Source organism: Oncorhynchus tshawytscha, linkage group LG03 (genome assembly GCF_018296145.1).
Source record: "Oncorhynchus tshawytscha isolate Ot180627B linkage group LG03, Otsh_v2.0, whole genome shotgun sequence".
NCBI classification, from domain to species: Eukaryota; Metazoa; Chordata; class Actinopteri; order Salmoniformes; family Salmonidae; genus Oncorhynchus; species Oncorhynchus tshawytscha.
Window position 1 is genome coordinate 7,868,437 of NC_056431.1, and position 19,883 is coordinate 7,888,319.

General features: G+C 46.9%; 1 protein-coding gene across 1 annotated transcript; it reads left to right on the forward strand.

Annotated features, from left to right (window-relative positions):
• The first annotated feature begins 1,079 nt into the window (after positions 1-1,079).
• On the forward strand, positions 1,080-19,749 carry LOC112244836 (ETS domain-containing transcription factor ERF-like). The gene is made up of 5 exons (XM_024412643.2): positions 1,080-1,166; positions 2,044-2,278; positions 11,170-11,353; positions 13,407-13,536; positions 17,152-19,749. The coding sequence occupies exons 1-5, from the start codon at positions 1,103-1,105 to the stop codon at positions 17,976-17,978; spliced, it is 1,440 nt and encodes a 479-aa protein (XP_024268411.2). The 5' UTR covers positions 1,080-1,102; the 3' UTR covers positions 17,979-19,749.
• Positions 19,750-19,883: the final 134 nt, after the last annotated feature.

Consider the following 19,883-nt stretch of genomic DNA (forward strand, 5'->3'; position numbering starts at 1 on the left):
CTCACTTCACTTTATCATAACATTGACAGGTGCACATCCTTAGTATTTCACCATTCACCCCACAGTTGTCTAATGTGCACAGTAGAATTACAACTCTGTCTTTAGTCATATTCACTCATATTACAGGGTCAGCCATAGTAGGAGCAAAGGAAGGTTAAGTGCCTTGCTCAAGGGCACATCGGCAGATTTTTCATCTTGTCAGCTCAGATATTTAGAGCCCACTGCTCCAACCACTAGGCTACCTGCCACCCTAATTCACAGTTTAATTTCTATATTCAGAGATTATTTTCTCAAAAATAAAATGGTGAATGTTCAGACAGAAAGACTCTGTGCTGATCAACAGTTTGCTGGCCAATAAACATGTCTGGATGTATTTATTCTGTACATTCACCTGTTGTGCTTTTCACTAGCCAACCCAATTCCAATTTTTGGGCATTTATTTGGCATATTCGATACAGATCATATCTGAGGTATTAGTAATGTGAAAATATGAAAATACAGCTTTATTTGTTTTTACTTACATGGCCTTGGTTCTCATTTTAGTTTCTATTTTTGTAATTTTCTACTCATTGTATTACAAATATGAATTATTTTAATGGATTGTAAATGGAATATATCGGTCTTTCATGTTACGTCTTTGTCAATATAGCCGTTATAACCACTAAACCACTAACCATTTTGGAATGAATCACTACTCCCACTTTTTGATCAAAACAGCTTCTATCTATCACCTCATTATCCTGCGCCTTCTTCACGTTTAAAAGTGAACTTTTAATTTCTCATTCTATACTGTAGGGGTGTCCTCCACATTGCATCAGTTAGTGCTCTCTGACCCTGTTAGATCGCTCCATCAAACACGTGACCTACAAAAGCTCTTGATATATACTGTATGTAACGCTGATATGAGGGACTCAAAACCACGGTGTAAAAACATCCCTCGCCCTTTGCCCTGCAGGTCATCTCTCACCTCAGACTTGTTTAACTCATCCCTCACTCTCACCTTTCTTTTTAGTTTTCTCCTAAGAAATAAAAGTAATTGGAATTCAATTGGAATTTTTCCTTTTCTCCCTTTGTCTCCCCATCTCTCAGGTGTAGTGGAGGCATGGACTGTAACTGTGTCAGTGATCTGTTGCTCACCCCCCCTGTCCCTGCCCTCTGGACTCCAGGTGAGGCAAGCAGGATTGGGGCACTTTTTTGCGGAAGCCGGGGTACGTGGTTTGGGGAGTTGGGGATTTTATTAGGGTTGTGGAGGAACATTTGATTAGCATTTGGGGGAGGGCAGATACCAGTTATACACTAAGGGGAGATGTACAATGTGCTGTACCTGTGCAATGTTTTGTGTTAGATGTTATTATCAGCAGGAATAAAATAGACAACAAAAAATCTTGATGCTAATTTACCAAACTGTCTTTATTTACACTTCAACTAAATGCATTATTCCTACCGCTTAACCTTTTATGTACCTATTTGTAGTAGGTTTACCTGTATTCCCTTGCATTATTTTTCCCTGTGTTACTGCTTAGTACACCAGGCCTTGATAGCTAGTGTTTTCTAATGGTCAATATGTATACTCCAACAAGTCTGCATTATAAAGATCATTTTTATATGTGAATAACAAAAAAACTTACCACACACATCAGTGAACAAATAACGTTTCTAATTTGTTAGGATTCATGTTTCTTTACTTATTCTGCAAGGCAATTAGCCAGAATTTTTGTTCAATTGATGAGCTATTTTATTATATTAGAAGTGTATGGCAGCAGGCAGTTAGAATTCAAGTATTATCAAAATGTAAGTAGCATCCATCAACTCTGAAAGAGAGCAGAAATCTATCTGACCAGCTAGTGGGTCCAAGCTAGAGGCCATTAGTAGTACCACAGAGCAACATTGCTGTAAGCATGCTCTATGATATTAACCACATCATCCCTTAACTGTATCACTCCATCAGTCATCCGGACAGCTAGCCCCTTTGGCCAGCACTCACCATTCACAAACCAATGGGCCTCAATCTCATCCTCCCACTCTCCTGCTCCTCCTCCTCAGGCATTGCCTTCCCAGACTGGGCCTACAAGCCTGAGTCGAGCCCCGGCTCGCGACAGATTCAGCTTTGGCACTTCATCCTGGAGCTGCTGCAGAAGGAGGAGTACCAGAGTGTGATTTCCTGGCAGGGGGAATATGGAGAGTTTGTCATCAAGGACCCTGACGAGGTGGCCAAACTGTGGGGCCTCAGGAAATGCAAACCCCACATGAACTACGATAAGTTGAGCAGGGCGCTAAGGTAGGAACTGTGTGTGTGTGGGTGTGTGCATGTGTGTGTTTTTGTGTATGTGTGTGCTTTATTAGATATTTTTTAAGTATAAGAAGCCAGAAAAAATAGCAGTTCATTTGTAGTGGATATAAGTCCTATGTGTCTCATTCATCTTCTCCCTCCATGTCAGTAAAAATGGAAAGAAAGATATGATGTTTTTTCCTTAAATGTCAATACCCTTGATTCTACTTTATTTTCCAATGTACAAATGGATAAGTTCACTATTAAACCTCTATATAAAAAATTCAATAAGAATTTCGGAATTAATCCCCCATGTAAAATAGCTTAGATTTAGACCTACCGAGAATAAATGAAGTCCTTCTGCCTTCTCAGAAATACTTGGCTCAAAACTCTACGCATTGCCATGTGATTTAAACTATAGCCCTGCTACCTATTCTGCTATAGATCATTCTATTGAATTTACCCCACATCCCACCGCTACTCGTTACTTGCTTATGCAAATCAAATGACAATACACACACACTGTTACCCCCCTCCCTGGTTTCCCCTGCCCTCTCGTTAATGGGGGCTGTCGTAGGGGTCTAATTGTTATGAATTGGCTGGGGCCATAATTAGCCTTCTTGATTAGCCTAGCTTAATTGCTCAATTAAGGGCCGCGGCACAATTGCCACGCAAAGCAAAAGTGTACAAATCATTGCGAGGGCCCCAACTGTTTGTGGTGGATACATACTGATATGCATTGTATTTGGAAAGTATTCAGACCCCTTCACTTTTTACACATTATTCTAAAATGGATTACATTTTTCCCCCCTCATCAATCTACACAATACCCCATAATGACAAAGCAAAAATAGTTTTGGGGAAATTGTTTCCAACTTATAAAAATAGATAACAGAAATACCTTATTTGCATAAGTATTCAGAGCCTTTGCAATGAGACAGGAATTTGAGCTCAGGTGCATCCTGTTTCCATTGATCATCCTTGATGTTTCTACAAATTGATTGGAATCCACCTGTGGTACATTTAATTGATTGGACATGATTAGGAAAGTCACACACCTGTTTATATAAGGTCCCACAGTTAACAGTGCATGTCAGAGCAAAAACCAAGCCATGAGTCCAAAGGAGTTGTCCGTAAAGCTCCAGGACAGGATTGTGTCGAGGCACAGATCTAGGGAAGGGTACCAAAACATTCCTGCAGCATTGAAGGTCCCCAAGAACACAATGGCCTCCATCATTCTTAAATGGAAGAAGTTTGGAACCACCAAGACTCTTCCTAGAGCTGCCCGCCCGGCCAAACTGAGCAATCAGGGGAGAAGGGCCTTGGTCAGGGAGGTGACCAAGAACCCAATGGTCACATTGACAGAGCTCCCGAGTTCCTCTGTGGAGATGGGAGAACCTTCCAGATAGACAATAATCTCTGCAGCACTCCAACAAAAAGGCTTTTATGGTAGAGCGGCCAGACGGAAGCCACTCCTCAATAAAAAGCACATGACAGCCCATTTGGAGTTTGTCAAAGGGCTCCTAAAGGACTCTCAAACCATGAGAAACAAGATTCTCTGGTCTGATGAAACCAAGATGGAACTCTTTGGCCTAAATGCCAAGCGTCATGTCTGGAGGAAACCTGGCACCATCCCTACGGTGAAACATGGTGGTGGCAGCATCATGCTGTGGGGATGTTTTTCAGCGGCAGGGACTGGGAGACTAGTCAGGATCGAGGGAAAGATGAACGGAGCAAGGTACAGAGAGATCCTTGATGAAAACCTGCTCCAGAGTGCTCAGGACCTCAGACTGGGGCGAAGGTTCACCTTCCAACAGGACACCGACCCTAGGCACATAGCCAAGACAATGCAGGAGGGGCTTCGGGACAAGTCTCTGAATGTCCTTGAGTGGCCCAGCCAGAGCCCGGACATGAACCGATCAAACATCTCCGGAGAGACCTGAAAATAGCTGTGCAGCGACCCTCCAGATCCAACCTGACGGAGCTTGAGAGGATCTGCAGAGAAAAATGGGAGAAACTCCCCAAATACAGGTGTGCCAAGCTTGTAGTGTCATACCCGAGAAGACTCCAGGCTGTAATCTCTGCCAAAGGTGCTTCTACAAAGTCCTGAGTAAAGGGTCTGTGATATGTGATAGTAAATGTCATATTTCAGTTTTCCATTGTTTATACATTTGCAAAAAATGGAAACTGTTTTTGCTTTGTCATTATAGGGTATTGTATGTAGGTTGATGAGGGAATAAGGCTGTAACGTAACAACATGTGGAAAAAGTGAAGGGTTTTGAATACTTTCCGAATGCACTGTATACAGGTCTGTATGCCTGTGAACTTGTTACCTTACATCTACAGTGTAGCTATACAGGATTTTAGCTTTGTCACAGGCCTATTTTAAATGACTTACATGCTTAAAATAGTAAATGAAAGTCTAAGAATGTATCAGGACAGTCACCAGCTTAATATAATCTGTTTTTTGTTTATTCAGTTTTGAGAACACCCCCCACCCCGCCTCACCTCTGTACCAACCCTCTCATCTGAACCATATGGCAGTATGTAGTATCTGACAGTGTGGGATTCTGACAGGTACTGTAGCCTGTGACACCTCAGTAGGTGGCACAGGAAACAAGCACTGTAGAGTTGGAGTGACTGGCACCTGAGTTTGTTTCCATAGAGACACCACTCACATTGTAGTCCCGCCCTCAAAGAGGCACTTCTGTTGTGAATGATGCCAGAAGCGCTGACAGCAAGAGTTGATGTTTATCTATTATGCATATTTCTGTACATATACTGTACATGTAATAAATCATATTTCTGTACATATACTGTACATGTAATGAATAATATTTCTTTACATATACTGTACATGTAATGAATAATATTTCTTTACATATACTGTACATGTAATTAATCAAATGTATTCATCACATGCTTCGTAAACAACAGGTGTGGATAAACAGTGAAATGCTTACTTACGGGCCCTTCCCAAATATATTTAATAATTACATGATAATTGCTGTATGTCAACAGTGCACAGCAGGTCAGATCAGGCTGTGGAGGGATGTTGTTTATGTGCTTGTTTTTGGTTTTATTCACAGACTTATTTAGTCCTGCCTAACGAGGTGTGTGGAGACTTTATCAAATCAAAACATGAATTGATCAGTGAGATGCCAGGGAGAAACAAACCCAGCAGGAGTTCAGCCCTGGAGGACCAGTGTTGTTCCCCCTGCTGCTAAGGGAACACATTACTGTTGACCAGGGCTCTCCAACCCTTCCTGGAGAGCTACCCTCCTGTAGGTTTTCGCTCCAACCCCAGGTGTAACTAACCTGATTCATTTTACCAACCAGCTTATTATTAGAATCAGTTGTGCTAGATTACGTTTGGAGGGAAAACCTACAGGATGATAGCTCTCCAGGAAGCAGGTTGGAGGGAAAACCTACAGGATGATAGCTCTCCAGGAAGCAGGTTGGAGGGAAAACCTACAGGATGATAGCTCTCTAGGAAGCAGGTTGGAGGGAAAACCTACAGGATGATAGCTCTCCAGGAAGCAGGTTGGAGGGAAAACCTACAGGATGATAGCTCTCTAGGAAGCAGGTTGGAGGGAAAACCTACAGGATGATAGCTCTCCAGGAAGCAGGTTGGAGGGAAAACCTACAGGATGATAGCTCTCTAGGAAGCAGGTTGGAGGGAAAACCTACAGGATGATAGCTCTCCAGGAAGCAGGTTGGAGGGAAAACCTACAGGATGATAGCTCTTCAGGAAGCAGGTTGGAGGGAAAACCTACAGGATGATAGCTCTCCAGGAAGCAGGTTGGAGGGAAAACCTACAGGATGAAAGCTCTCCGGGAAGCAGGTTGGAGGGAAAACCTACAGGATGATAGCTCTCTGGGAAGCAGGTTGGAGGGAAAACCTACAGGATGATAGCTCTCTAGGAAGCAGGTTGGAGGGAAAACCTACAGGATGATAGCTCTCTAGGAAGCAGGTTGGAGGGAAAACCTACAGGATGATAGCTCTCTAGGAAGCAGGTTGGAGGGAAAACCTACAGGATGATAGCTCTCCAGGAAGCAGGTTGGAGGGGAAACCTACAGGATGATAGCTCTCTAGGAAGCAGGTTGGAGGGGAAACCTACAGGATGATAGCTCTCTAGGAAGCAGGTTGGAGGGGAAACCTACAGGATGATAGCTCTCTAGGAAGCAGGTTGGAGGGGAAACCTACAGGATGATAGCTCTCCAGGAAGCAGGTTGGAGGGGAAACCTACAGGATGATAGCTCTCTAGGAAGCAGGTTGGAGGGAAAACCTACAGGATGATAGCTCTCTAGGAAGCAGGTTGGAGGGGAAACCTACAGGATGATAGCTCTCCAGGAAGCAGGTTGGAGGGAAAACCTACAGGATGATAGCTCTCTAGGAAGCAGGTTGGAGGGGAAACCTACAGGATGATAGCTCTCTAGGAAGCAGGTTGGAGGGGAAACCTACAGGATGATAGCTCTCTAGGAAGCAGGTTGGAGGGGAAACCTACAGGATGATAGCTCTCCAGGAAGCAGGTTGGAGGGAAAACCTACAGGATGATAGCTCTCTAGGAAGCAGGTTGGAGGGGAAACCTACAGGATGATAGCTCTCCAGGAAGCAGGTTGGAGGGGAAACCAACAGGATGATAGCTCTCTAGGAAGCAGGTTGGAGGGGAAACCTACAGGATGATAGCTCTCTAGGAAGCAGGTTGGAGGGGAAACCTACAGGATGATAGCTCTCCAGGAAGCAGGTTGGAGGGAAAACCTACAGGATGATAGCTCTCTAGGAAGCAGGTTGGAGGGGAAACCTACAGGATGATAGCTCTCCAGGAAGCAGGTTGGAGGGGAAACCTACAGGATGATAGCTCTCTAGGAAGCAGGTTGGAGGGGAAACCTACAGGATGATAGCTCTCTAGGAAGCAGGTTGGAGGGGAAACCTACAGGATGATAGCTCTCCAGGAAGCAGGTTGGAGGGGAAACCTACAGGATGATAGCTCTCCAGGAAGCAGGTTGGAGGGGAAACCTACAGGATGATAGCTCTCCAGGAAGCAGGTTGGAGGGGAAACCTACAGGATGATAGCTCTCTAGGAAGCAGGTTGGAGGGGAAACCTACAGGATGATAGCTCTCTAGGAGGCAGGTTGGAGGGGAAACCTACAGGATGATAGCTCTCCAGGAAGCAGGTTGGAGGGGAAACCTACAGGATGATAGCTCTCCAGGAAGCAGGTTGGAGGGGAAACCTACAGGATGATAGCTCTCAGGAAGCAGGTTGGAGGGGAAACCTACAGGATGATAGCTCTCTAGGAAGCAGGTTGGAGGGGAAACCTACAGGATGATAGCTCTCCAGGAAGCAGGTTGGAGGGAAAACCTACAGGATGATAGCTCTCCAGGAAGCAGGTTGGAGGGAAAACCTACAGGATGATAGCTCTCAGGAAGCAGGTTGGAGGGGAAAACCTACAGGATGATAGCTCTCCAGGAAGCAGGTTGGAGGGGAAACCTACAGGATGATAGCTCTCCAGGAAGCAGGTTGGAGGGGAAACCTACAGGATGATAGCTCTCCAGGAAGCAGGTTGGAGGGGAAACCTACAGGATGATAGCTCTCTAGGAAGCAGGTTGGAGGGGAAACCTACAGGATGATAGCTCTCTAGGAAGCAGGTTGGAGGGAAAACCTACAGGATGATAGCTCTCCAGGAAGCAGGTTGGAGGGGAAACCTACAGGATGATAGCTCTCTAGGAAGCAGGTTGGAGGGGAAACCTACAGGATGATAGCTCTCTAGGAAGCAGGTTGGAGGGGAAACCTACAGGATGATAGCTCTCCAGAAGAAGCAGGGTTGGAAGCAGGTTGGAAACCTACAGGATGATAGCTCTCTAGGAAGCAGGTTGGAGGGGAAACCTACAGGATGATAGCTCTCCAGGAAGCAGGTTGGAGGAAGCAGGTTGGAGGTTGGAGGGGAAACCTACAGGATGATAGCTCTCAGGAAGCAGGTTGGAGGGGAAACCTACAGGATGATAGCTCTCCAGGAAGCAGGTTGGAGGGGAAACCTACAGGATGATAGCTCTCTAGGAAGCAGGTTGGAGGGGAAACCTACAGGATGATAGCTCTCTAGGAAGCAGGTTGGAGGGGAAACCTACAGGATGATAGCTCTCCAGGAAGCAGGTTGGAGGGGAAACCTACAGGATGATAGCTCTCTAGGAAGCAGGTTGGAGGGGAAACCTACAGGATGATAGCTCTCCAGGAAGCAGGTTGGAGGGGAAACCTACAGGATGATAGCTCTCTAGGAAGCAGGTTGGAGGGGAAACCTACAGGATGATAGCTCTCCAGGAAGCAGGTTGGAGGGGAAACCTACAGGATGATAGCTCTCTAGGAAGCAGGTTGGAGGGGAAACCTACAGGATGATAGCTCTCTAGGAAGCAGGTTGGAGGGAAAACCTACAGGATGATAGCTCTCTAGGAAGCAGGTTGGAGGGGAAACCTACAGGATGATAGCTCTCCAGGAAGCAGGTTGGAGGGAAAACCTACAGGATGATAGCTCTCTAGGAAGCAGGTTGGAGGGGAAACCTACAGGATGATAGCTCTCTAGGAAGCAGGTTGGAGGAAACCTACAGGATGATAGCTCTCTAGGAAGCAGGTTGGAGGGGAAACCTACAGGATGATAGCTCTCCAGGAAGCAGGTTGGAGGGGAAACCTACAGGATGATAGCTCTCCAGGAAGCAGGTTGGAGGGAAACCTACAGGATGATAGCTCTCTAGGAAGCAGGTTGGAGGGGAAACCTACAGGATGATAGCTCTCCAGGAAGCAGGTTGGAGGGAAAACCTACAGGATGATAGCTCTCCAGGAAGCAGGTTGGAGGGGAAACCTACAGGATGATAGCTCTCTAGGAAGCAGGTTGGAGGGGAAACCTACAGGATGATAGCTCTCCAGGAAGCAGGTTGGAGGGAAAACCTACAGGATAATAGCTCTCCAGGAAGCAGGTTGGAGGGAAAACCTACAGGATGATAGCTCTCTAGGAAGCAGGTTGGAGGGGAAACCTACAGGATGATAGCTCTCCAGGAAGCAGGTTGGAGGGGAAACCTACAGGATGATAGCTCTCTAGGAAGCAGGTTGGAGGGAAAACCTACAGGATGATAGCTCTCTAGGAAGCAGGTTGGAGGGGAAACCTACAGGATGATAGCTCTCCAGGAAGCAGGTTGGAGGGGAAACCTACAGGATGATAGCTCTCTAGGAAGCAGGTTGGAGGGAAAACCTACAGGATGATAGCTCTCTAGGAAGCAGGTTGGAGGGAAAACCTACAGGATGATAGCTCTCTAGGAAGCAGGTTGGAGGGGAAACCTACAGGATGATAGCTCTCTAGGAAGCAGGTTGGAGGGGAAACCTACAGGATGATAGCTCTCTAGGAAGCAGGTTGGAGGGAAAACCTACAGGATGATAGCTCTCTAGGAAGCAGGTTGGAGGAAAACCTACAGGATGATAGCTCTCTAGGAAGCAGGTTGGAGGGGAAACCTACAGGATGATAGCTCTCTAGGAAGCAGGTTGGAGGGGAAACCTACAGGATGATAGCTCTCTAGGAAGCAGGTTGGAGGGGAAACCTACAGGATGATAGCTCTCCAGGAAGCAGGTTGGAGGGAAAACCTACAGGATGATAGCTCTCTAGGAAGCAGGTTGGAGGGGAAACCTACAGGATGATAGCTCTCCAGGAAGCAGGTTGGAGGGGAAACCTACAGGATGATAGCTCTCTAGGAAGCAGGTTGGAGGGGAAACCTACAGGATGATAGCTCTCCAGGAAGCAGGTTGGAGGGAAAACCTACAGGATGATAGCTCTCCAGGAAGCAGGTTGGAGGAAACCTACAGGATGATAGCTCTCCAGGAAGCAGGTTGGAGAAACCTACAGGATGATAGCTCTCCAGGAAGCAGGTTGGAGGGGAAACCTACAGGATGATAGCTCTCAGGAAGCAGGTTGGAGGGGAAACCTACAGGATGATAGCTCTCCAGGAAGCAGGTTGGAGGGAAACCTACAGGATGATAGCTCTCTAGGAAGCAGGTTGGAGGAAAACCTACAGGATGATAGCTCTCTAGGAAGCAGGTTGGAGGGGAAACCTACAGGATGATAGCTCTCTAGGAAGCAGGTTGGAGGAAAACCTACAGGATGATAGCTCTCCAGGAAGCAGGTTGGAGGAAAACCTACAGGATGATAGCTCTCTCCAGGAAGCAGGTTGGAGGGAAACCTACAGGATGATAGCTCTCCAGGAAGCAGGTTGGAGGGAAAACCTACAGGATGATAGCTCTCTAGGAAGCAGGTTGGAGGGAAAACCTACAGGATGATAGCTCTCTAGGAAGCAGGTTGGAGGGGAAACCTACAGGATGATAGCTCTCTAGGAAGCAGGTTGGAGGGATAACCTACAGGATGATAGCTCTCTAGGAAGCAGGTTGGAGGGAAAACCTACAGGATGATAGCTCTCTAGGAAGCAGGTTGGAGGGATAACCTACAGGATGATAGCTCTCTAGGAAGCAGATTGGAGGGAAAACCTACAGGATGATAGCTCTCTAGGAAGCAGGTTGGAGGGATAACCTACAGGATGATAGCTCTCTAGGAAGCAGGTTGGAGGGAAAACCTACAGGATGATAGCTCTCTAGGAAGCAGGTTGGAGGGAAAACCTACAGGATGATAGCTCTCTAGGAAGCAGGTTGGAGGGAAAACCTACAGGATGATAGCTCTCTAGGAAGCAGGTTGGAGGGAAAACCTACAGGATGATAGCTCTCTAGGAAGCAGGTTGGAGAGCCCCGCTGTGAACCATCGATGAAAACATGGATATTTGTTTCTAACTCTTCCTATTTTTTTCTCTCCTTTCTCCATTCCCTCTTTCCTAATCTCTTCCCGTTCACCTTTCTCTCCATCCTCCCCCACCCAGGTACTACTATAATAAGCGTATTTTGCACAAAACCAAAGGGAAGCGTTTCACCTACAAGTTTAACTTCAGTAAGGTGGTGCTGGTGAACTATCCTCTGCTGGACATGGCCAGCTCCCCCTTCCTGCTCCAGAACCACTTCAATGGGGGCTCCGCCGCGCCCGACTGCAGCCCTCTCACACCCGAGGTATGGAGGGAGTAACAGCAGAAGTGAGGGATGGAGGAACGAATGGAGTTTAGGACAGAGGGAGGGACGGAGAGAAAGGGTCATGGATGGAGGAGGGTATGAAGGGAAAAGAGAAAGAGAGGATTACTAGGATTGTAAGGACAGAAATGACAGGTTTTTCAGAATAGACAGCTACTTATTCCCCACTATTATCACAATCCATCACATTGTCGAAAGGGAGCTGTCATTTGAACAGTACATGTTTGAATTCACCAAAATGAAGAGACAAGTTGGATAGAAGACCAGCAGATTCCAAGTACCTGAGAACCATCAACGACAAACATTGGGGAAAAGGAGAGAGAAATAAAGGGAGGAAAATGAGAGGGAGAGATGGAAAAATGGTTGCCACAACTCCATATTTGATTGTTTATTAATGTTGATTTGATTCAGCGGGTCTAGCTAAAAATCCATTTAGTCTCAGGGAACTGCAGATTGTACTGTACAGACTCCTGCTGTGTATTCATTCTTCAGTTACAGGAGGATCAATTGTATTCCGCGTATCTTATCATACATATTTTATTCACTGTTTCTAATAGCAGCAGTCCTGATCATGATAAAATGTTCTTCACTTATTATTTGCCCAGAGTCATCTTGACATTTTTACAGAGATAAATGTTCTTGGACCACCAGCGAGGTTGTATGAATAAAACTGTCCTGTTACAGTTTGTAAAGAAATAATAGATACACGTATTGAAGTAATGTCCTCTGTGCTCAGGGTGCATATTTCTGATGGATCCATTTAGGTGATGATATATTCAAATTAAACACTAACTGATTCATACTTTCTCATTTGCTTGGATATAGAAATTGCTATGACAATTTTTTTACAGATGTTTTACAAATACAAAAAAATGGACATTGTGATACTAGTGCAAATAGTATAATATCTTAATTAATTTAATTCATGAAATCTATTTAAAAGGGAATAGAGTTAGCTTTAAATGACTAGTATAGTCTTTGCTTGTCCTGAAAGATAGAAAAAGAGTCACAGAGAGAGTGAAGGAGAAACTGGAGAGATGGTTTTAACTTGTCCTTAAAATAAAAGAAGATGTTATCCACCCTTCTCACATTCCTGTCTCGGATGGCCTATCCCTCTGTCATCGATTGAAAATGAAAGAAATAAAAGACAAGTAGATACGTCAGATCAGATCAATGTTCGGTCATTAATGCAGGTTTGGTTAAGCAATCCAGATCATGCAGCTTGGAAGTACAGTCTCGCTTTTCAAACTTGGAGCTGAGGGGTGACAGAAATGATTGATCCCAGCTCTTCTAAAAAAAGAGAAATCCTCCCTCTCTCTCTCTGTCTCCCTCGACTCTGTGTGATTTAACCGTTTTGTTTGTTTGGCCACCTTTCTCTTTCCTGTTTTAAAGCACTTCTACACACACACACACACACACACACACACACACACACACACACACACACACACACACACACACACACACACACACACACACACCTCACACACCTCACACACACACATACATTCTCCCCTCTCTCTCTCTCTCTCTTACCCCACATCTATTATGTTGTTTAGTCTCTCTCTCCCTTCCATCAATCCTTTCCCTCCTTTGTCCCCGCACACTCTTCCCTCCTCGAAGGGCGCCCAATCCCTCTATCTCTCGTAGTTTAGCCTTTGTGCCCACTTAATCGTTGGCCTCCATTTGACTCTGTACTTCTCCTGGCTTTGAGTCTTTGAGCCTCTGTGTCCTCCTACCTCCTCTCCTCATCTTCTCCTCTGTTCTCCCTTCTCCTCTCCCTCTCAGTCCCCTGGCATTTCCTTTTATCCTGTCCTTGCTGTGACTGTTAGTGTGTTTGCACCACACACTACAGGGTGCCATCTCCATCAAATGACTTACCCTAAATACATGGTGATTTAAAGAGGAGGTTGATCCTAAAGACAAGTCTAGTTTTTCTTTGCTGATTTAAATTAATTGCTATTAAATGCTTAAATGACATGAGCAGATTCTAATGTTTTTTGTTCTGTCTCTCTGTCTTCCCTCTTTCTCCCAGGCCCTGCAGTCACTGTTCCCTCGTTTGCCAGAGTCAGGGAGAGGAACCTCCCTGTTTGATCGAGTGGCCACAGCCCCGGGACCAGAGGGAGATAAACTGAGACTGGACACATTCCCCTTCCTCAGCTCAGGTGAGAGAGAGGAGAGGAGAGAGGCTAGAGGGAGAGGGGTGACAGCGGTAAAAATAAGGTAGAAGATGATTGTGAAAAATGAGAGGGGGAAGGTAAAGAACAGAGGAGAGAGGGAAGGTAAAGAACAGAGGAGAGAGGGAAGGTAAAGAACAGAGGAGAGAGGGAAGGTAAAGAACAGAGAAGAGAGGGAAGGTGGAAGGAAGGAAGGTGGAGCCTGAGAATGATAGAGGAAATGAGGAGAGCATAGGAGAGAAGGAACAAGATCAAATCCATGTTCACTGCAGTACTTTACACAGCAGAGATCTGTCCCTTTACTGCCTCCAATTCATACTCTCCTTCAGGTGATAGGAAGCGTTAGATGGAAGTGATCTACAGTATATATAATTGTATTATTACGAGGCAGATGCTCAATTAAGGTTTTTGGAATTAATGTCAGTGTAATAATTAGCATTTTCCCTTTATATAATCTTTCAGCTTGTATGTGTGTGTTTTATTTGTGTGCATGTATGTGTGTGCATTTGTGTGTGGGTGAGCATGCAGGCATATGTGTGTGTGTTTGTGCGTGTGTGTGTACAGATGCCTTTGCCTGTCTGGATACTCCATGTGTGTGTTTCAGCCCTGCTACTGCATCGGAATGTGTGCGCTTACAGCACAGTGAGTGTGTGTGAGTTAGTGTGTGTTCACTGTGAACACACTCCCCTTCACATCACAACCTGGCCCCCCTGTTTTGTTTGTCCTCCGGTCCTATTCCCCCCACCTTCCCTCCTCACCCACCTCTCCCTCCCATGTGTCCCCCCTGTCCTAATCCCTTCCCAGGCAGGAAAGCCCTAATTGAGGGTGCAGGCTTCAGTTTGTGGCCTGTGGGCGCCCATTACTGTGTTTTCATAAGCAAGTGAGGCCTGCCTGACTGATTCAATATTAATTTGTCTGCCAGCTACTTCTGGCCCAGCACACAGAGACTCAAGCACTGTCAAATTAGCCCTCCATAGCAAATAACAGAGAGAGAGAGCAGGAGGACGAGAGAGAGAGAGCAGGAGGACGAGAGAGAGCAGGAGGACGAGAGAGAGAGCAGGAGGACGAGAGAGAGAGCGGGAGGAGGACGGGAGAGAGAGAGAGTGGGAGGACGAGAGAGAGAGAGCGGGAGGACGAGAGAGAGAGAGCGGGAGGACGAGAGAGAGAGAGCGGGAGGACGAGAGAGAGAGCGGGAGGCGAGAGGGAGGAGCGGGAGGACGAGAGAGAGAGCGGGAGGACGAGAGAGAGAGAGCGGGAGGACGAGAGAGAGAGCGGGAGGACGAGAGAGAGAGAGAGTGGAGCGGGAGGACGGGAGGAGAGAGAGAGAGCGGGAGGACGAGAGAGAGAGAGCGGGAGGGAGGAGAGAGAGAGAGCGGGAGGGAGAGAGAGAGAGCGGGAGGACGAGAGAGAGAGAGAGAGCGGGAGGACGAGAGAGAGAGAGAGAGCGGGAGGACGAGAGAGAGAGAGAGAGCGGGAGGACGAGAGAGAGAGAGCGGGAGAGAGAGAGAGAGCGGGAGAGAGAGAGAGAGAGAGCGGGAGGACGAGAGAGAGAGAGAGCGGGAGGGAGAGACGAGAGAGAGAGAGAGAGAGCGGGAGGACGAGAGAGAGAGAGAGCGGGAGGACGAGAGAGAGAGAGAGCGGGAGGAGAGAGGAGGAAGAGCGGGAGGACAGAGAGAGAGAGAGCGGGAGGACGAGAGAGAGAGAGAGAGAGCGGGAGGACGAGAGAGAGAGAGCGGGAGGACGAGAGAGAGAGAGCGGGAGGACGGAGAGAGCGGGAGGACGAGAGAGAGGGAGGGACGAGAGAGAGAGAGAGAGAGCGGGAGGACGAGAGAGAGAGAGCGGGAGGACGAGAGAGAGAGAGAGCGGGAGGACGAGAGAGAGAGAGAGAGAGCGGGAGGGAGAGAGAGAGAGAGAGCGGGAGGAGAGAGAGAGAGAGAGAGCGGGAGGACGAGAGAGAGAGAGAGAGCGGGAGGACGAGAGAGCAGAGAGAGCGGGAGGACGAGAGAGAGAGAGAGCGGGAGGACGAGAGAGAGAGAGAGCGGGAGGACGAGAGAAGAGAGCGGGAGGACGAGAGAGAGAGAGCGGGAGGACGAGAGAGAGAGAGAGCGGGAGGACGAGAGAGAGAGAGCGGGAGGACGAGAGAGAGAGAGCGGGAGGACCAGAGGGAGGGAGAGACGAGAGAGGACGAGAGAGAGAGAGAGAGCGGAGGGGAGAGAGAGCGGGAGAGAGAGAGAGCGGGAGGGAGAGAGAGAGAGCGGGAGGAGAGAGAGAGAGAGGGGAGAGAGAGCGAGAGAGCGGGAGACGAGAGAGGGAGAGCGGGAGGACGAGAGAGAGAAAGAGCGGGGAGGGGAGAGAGAGAGAGAGCGGGAGGGAGAGAGAGAGAGAGCGGGAGGGAGAGAGAGAGAGCGAGCGGGAGGAGAGAGAGAGAGAGAGAGAGCGGGAGGAAGAGAGAGAGAGAGCGAGGAGGAGAGAGAGAGCGGGAGGGAGAGAGAGAGAGCGGGAGGGAGAGAGAGAGAGGGAGAGAGAGAGAGCGGGAGGGAGAGAGAGAGGGAGAGAGAGCGGGAGGGAGAGAGAGCGGGAGAGAGAGAGAGAGAGAGCGGGAGGGAGAGAGAGAGAGAGCGGGAGGAAGAGAGAGAGAGAGAGCGGGGGAGGAGAGAGAGAGAGCGGGAGGAAGAGAGAGAGAGCGGGAGGAAGAGAGAGAGAGAGCGGGGAGGAAGCGGGAGAAGAGAGAGAGAGAGCGGGAGGAAGAGAGAGAGAGAGCGGGAGGAAGAGAGAGAGAGAGAGCGGGAGGAAGAGAGAGAGAGAGAGAGAGAGCGGGAGGAAGAGAGAGAGAGAGAGGGAGGAAGAGAGGTAGAGAGAGAGAGAGGTAGAGAGAGAGAGAGGTAGAGAGAGAGAGAGAGGTAGAGGTAGAGAGGTAGAGAGGTAGAGAGGTAGAGAGGTAGAGGTAGAGAGGTGTAGAGAGAGAGAGAGAGATAGGGTAAATATTTGAGTTTGTTGTCTGTTGTTGGAAGGAAGTACAGTCGGGGTCATAGAGAGTTCTTTTGTTCACGCACTAAAATTTAATTCCAGTATCACCTCAGATTTACCTCCTTTGTTTCAGTTGTTATTAAATGATGCATATAGGGAAGCTGATGTAATACACATACACATTATATCAGGTTTCTGAAAGTATGATGGAGCTAAGTAGAGTGCCAGAGTGTGCGAGTTGTGTTTTTCTGTTATTCAGTTGACTTCACCAATAACTGGATTTCTCTTACCACAGTCCATTTTCCTTTTTTCATAGACAGTATTATTTCATTACACTGGCATAACTATTCTGTTATTAACGGGATACTTTAATCTGCCAGACAGCATATCTCTCATTGTGTTCATATTTGTTGTGAACCAGTTGCATGTGTTAATAGGTCTGGCAGGCATATAGTCTAAGATCAGGGTTCTATTCAAATCAACAGCTCTCTCATTTTGCCCCAGCGCATAGCTGTGGATTTGCGTTGCTAATTATTGCAGAGCATAATTAGTGAACATGCTTGGATGTGTTATGTTAGGAGATCTTTACCCCTTCAGAGAGCTAACCTCTGTCTCTGTGTCTCTGTTCTCTTCCAGCCGCTCCCTGTTACTCCAAGCCCCCGTCCCTGTTGGGTCCTTACCCCCGCAACCCTCCCTTCGACTACCCCTGGGGCTTCAATCCCTACCTCTCAGGGGCCTTCTCCCTCAACAACTGCCCCAAGCTGCCCCCCGGCTCCCTCTATCCCTCCCACTTCTACCCCAACCCGCTGCAGACCAGCCTGGGCCAGCTGCCTCACCCCTTCTCCTCCCTACTACCCCCGGGAGAGGTGGCAGGAGGGCGAGAGAGGGGAGCAGCGGGCCAGACCGGGGTTACTAACGGCACGGCAGGTGGGCAGCCCAGACTCTGCTTGCCTCCTTATCCTGGTGCTCTGTCGCTGGGCCGAACAGACATTCTCAACGGGGGCTCTGTGGGTGAGAGAAGGGAGACCAATACCCCAGGCACGGAGCCTGGGTTGGGGTTAGGGTTAGGGCTGGGTCTGGGAGGAATGGTTCTTGGTGGTGGTGCTGGGGGGCGACAGAGCCCATCGGAGCGGCGAGGCGGGGTGAAGCAGGACCCAGAGTCAGACTCAGACCTGGAGATCACAGATCTGAGCGACTGCAGCTCAGACAACGACAACGAGCCTGACTTCAGCATCACCAAGGAGACCAGGCTGAGTGGTCGATCACAGATCCTGGTGGAGGGGAAGAAAGGGGGAGCACTGCCACCTCTCTCCTCCCTCCCTCCCCCCGTGTCCTCCCATCCGCTTAAGAGCCTGGTGCCCCTCACCCCTCCCCCTCCGTCCCTCCCTCTAACCCTCTCTCCCTCCATGGCTCTGGTTGAACGGCACAGGGAGACAGAGACTCTAAAATTGATCCACAGCTAATAGATTCTATTAGATAACTCTCTCTTTCTCTCCTCTCTCTCCTTCTCTCTTTCGCTCCCTTCATCTGTTATGTGCTCCTTTATTTGAGCCATCTTGCCCCGTCTTTCTTTTTTTTTTCTTCCTCTCTTTCCCCCCTTCTTCTCTCTCTCCACCCTTCTTCTCTCTCTCCACCCTTCTTCTCTCTCTCCACCCTTCTTCTCTCTCTCCACCCTTCCGCTCTCTCTTTACATGTGTACTTGTCCAACATAGCTGAGATAGTGAGCTTGCTGGTTTCAACATTACTGAGAGTCTACCATGTTTCGGATGTATGTGCACTACATATTCATCATGTGCTCCCACACATTTTATTGTCTCAAGGTTTCAGTGATGTTTTGACCTTTAACAGCATTGTACGTTGTTCTGTGCTATTCGTTTGTTACCGTGTTACTGCAATGGGTCCATCAAACGGCATAAATATAAGTCAAATGTATAATGAATTACATTAAAATATAATACTAGAACAATAATAAACAACACTACAATATACACACATAAGATTAATTGCAATAATGGCCGCAAGAAATTATATCTGACAGAGATATTACTTTTGTTTTTTGGGGATTCCTTTTCTTGGGTACCGGTATGTATTTTTCTGTTCAAAACATAGTCAAACATTGCCAGCTGGTGGTCTTTATAGGAGGCTGCTACAGTTCATTGTTTGTTGGGAAAAATGATCATCCCCCAAATCCAAACAATTAGTCATTTTGCTCTGCTAATGTAATGCTCTGGTATTGTAATGCACATTTCTAACTCCATACTTGTTTGTTTGTTATTGTTTAATGCTAATATAAATTACTTAACTTTCTTCAGTGAGAGGGAGAGAAAGAGAGCGCAAAAGAGAGCTGGACAAATCTAGAATTTGTATCAATATTTCATTGTATATATTTTATTATGGTGTACATTACATTTAATTATTATCAATATTATAAAAGTTTGCTGTGTTGGTGTGATTTAATTATGTATTTAAATAATGTTGAAATTGACAAGTATAGGTGTATTAAAGTTTTAAATAATTAACAGCAGTCAGAGCATCTGCGCTGGAAAGGTGTTTTTTCTATGAGGAGGACTCATATATGGGGAATTGTCTCATATTTTCTCAACCCCAGCTAATTGTGCCCTTTGGTCATTTTCCAAGAAGCCCTTTGGGTTTAAATATTCTGGTAGTCTTATTTTTATAGTTAGCATTCACCCAGTGTAACTGTTCTGTCATTTCGAAATGGGAATACTATTGGTTTCAGCACATTCTTTCAACTACAATTACAACAAAAAAATGTAGATTATTTTTGAGTCTAAGCTTTTTATCCATGGCAACATTTAGGCAATGGGTCCCCTTGTAGAAACTAAAACAAGAGGTACAAAGTATCTCAATACCAACTAGGGACATTCCATGTTGCTCACTTTGAAGCACAGAGTGCATCCTAACTACCCCACATTGTACAGATTCATATGGTATGGTTTGTAACAGGTGGCGGTGTAACATTAGGTGTGAAAGCCCTATTGTAAAGGTCATGTAATTGTATATTTGTTAGATTCTACCAGAAATCTCTGTTTCATGATCTCTGTGTGGCATTTACCAACACCACTGTAAATACTCTTTCCTTTGTCAATGTATGTGTAAACACATCCAAAATGATGCTGTGAAATAATGTCACATTTCTTTGTTTTATTGTAAAGAGGAAATATGGAAAGATCAAAAATAAGAAAAAATATGAATAACTTCTAAAGCAATAAACATTATTCTGGAGATTGGACTGTTCTTGGCACTGAACTCATTGTGTGAATGTGTGTGCTTTACACAGTAAGAGGCTCCTATAGGCCTGCTTGAGACCCCTGGTGTAGAGCATCCTTTCTCCACAGGGTGGCGAA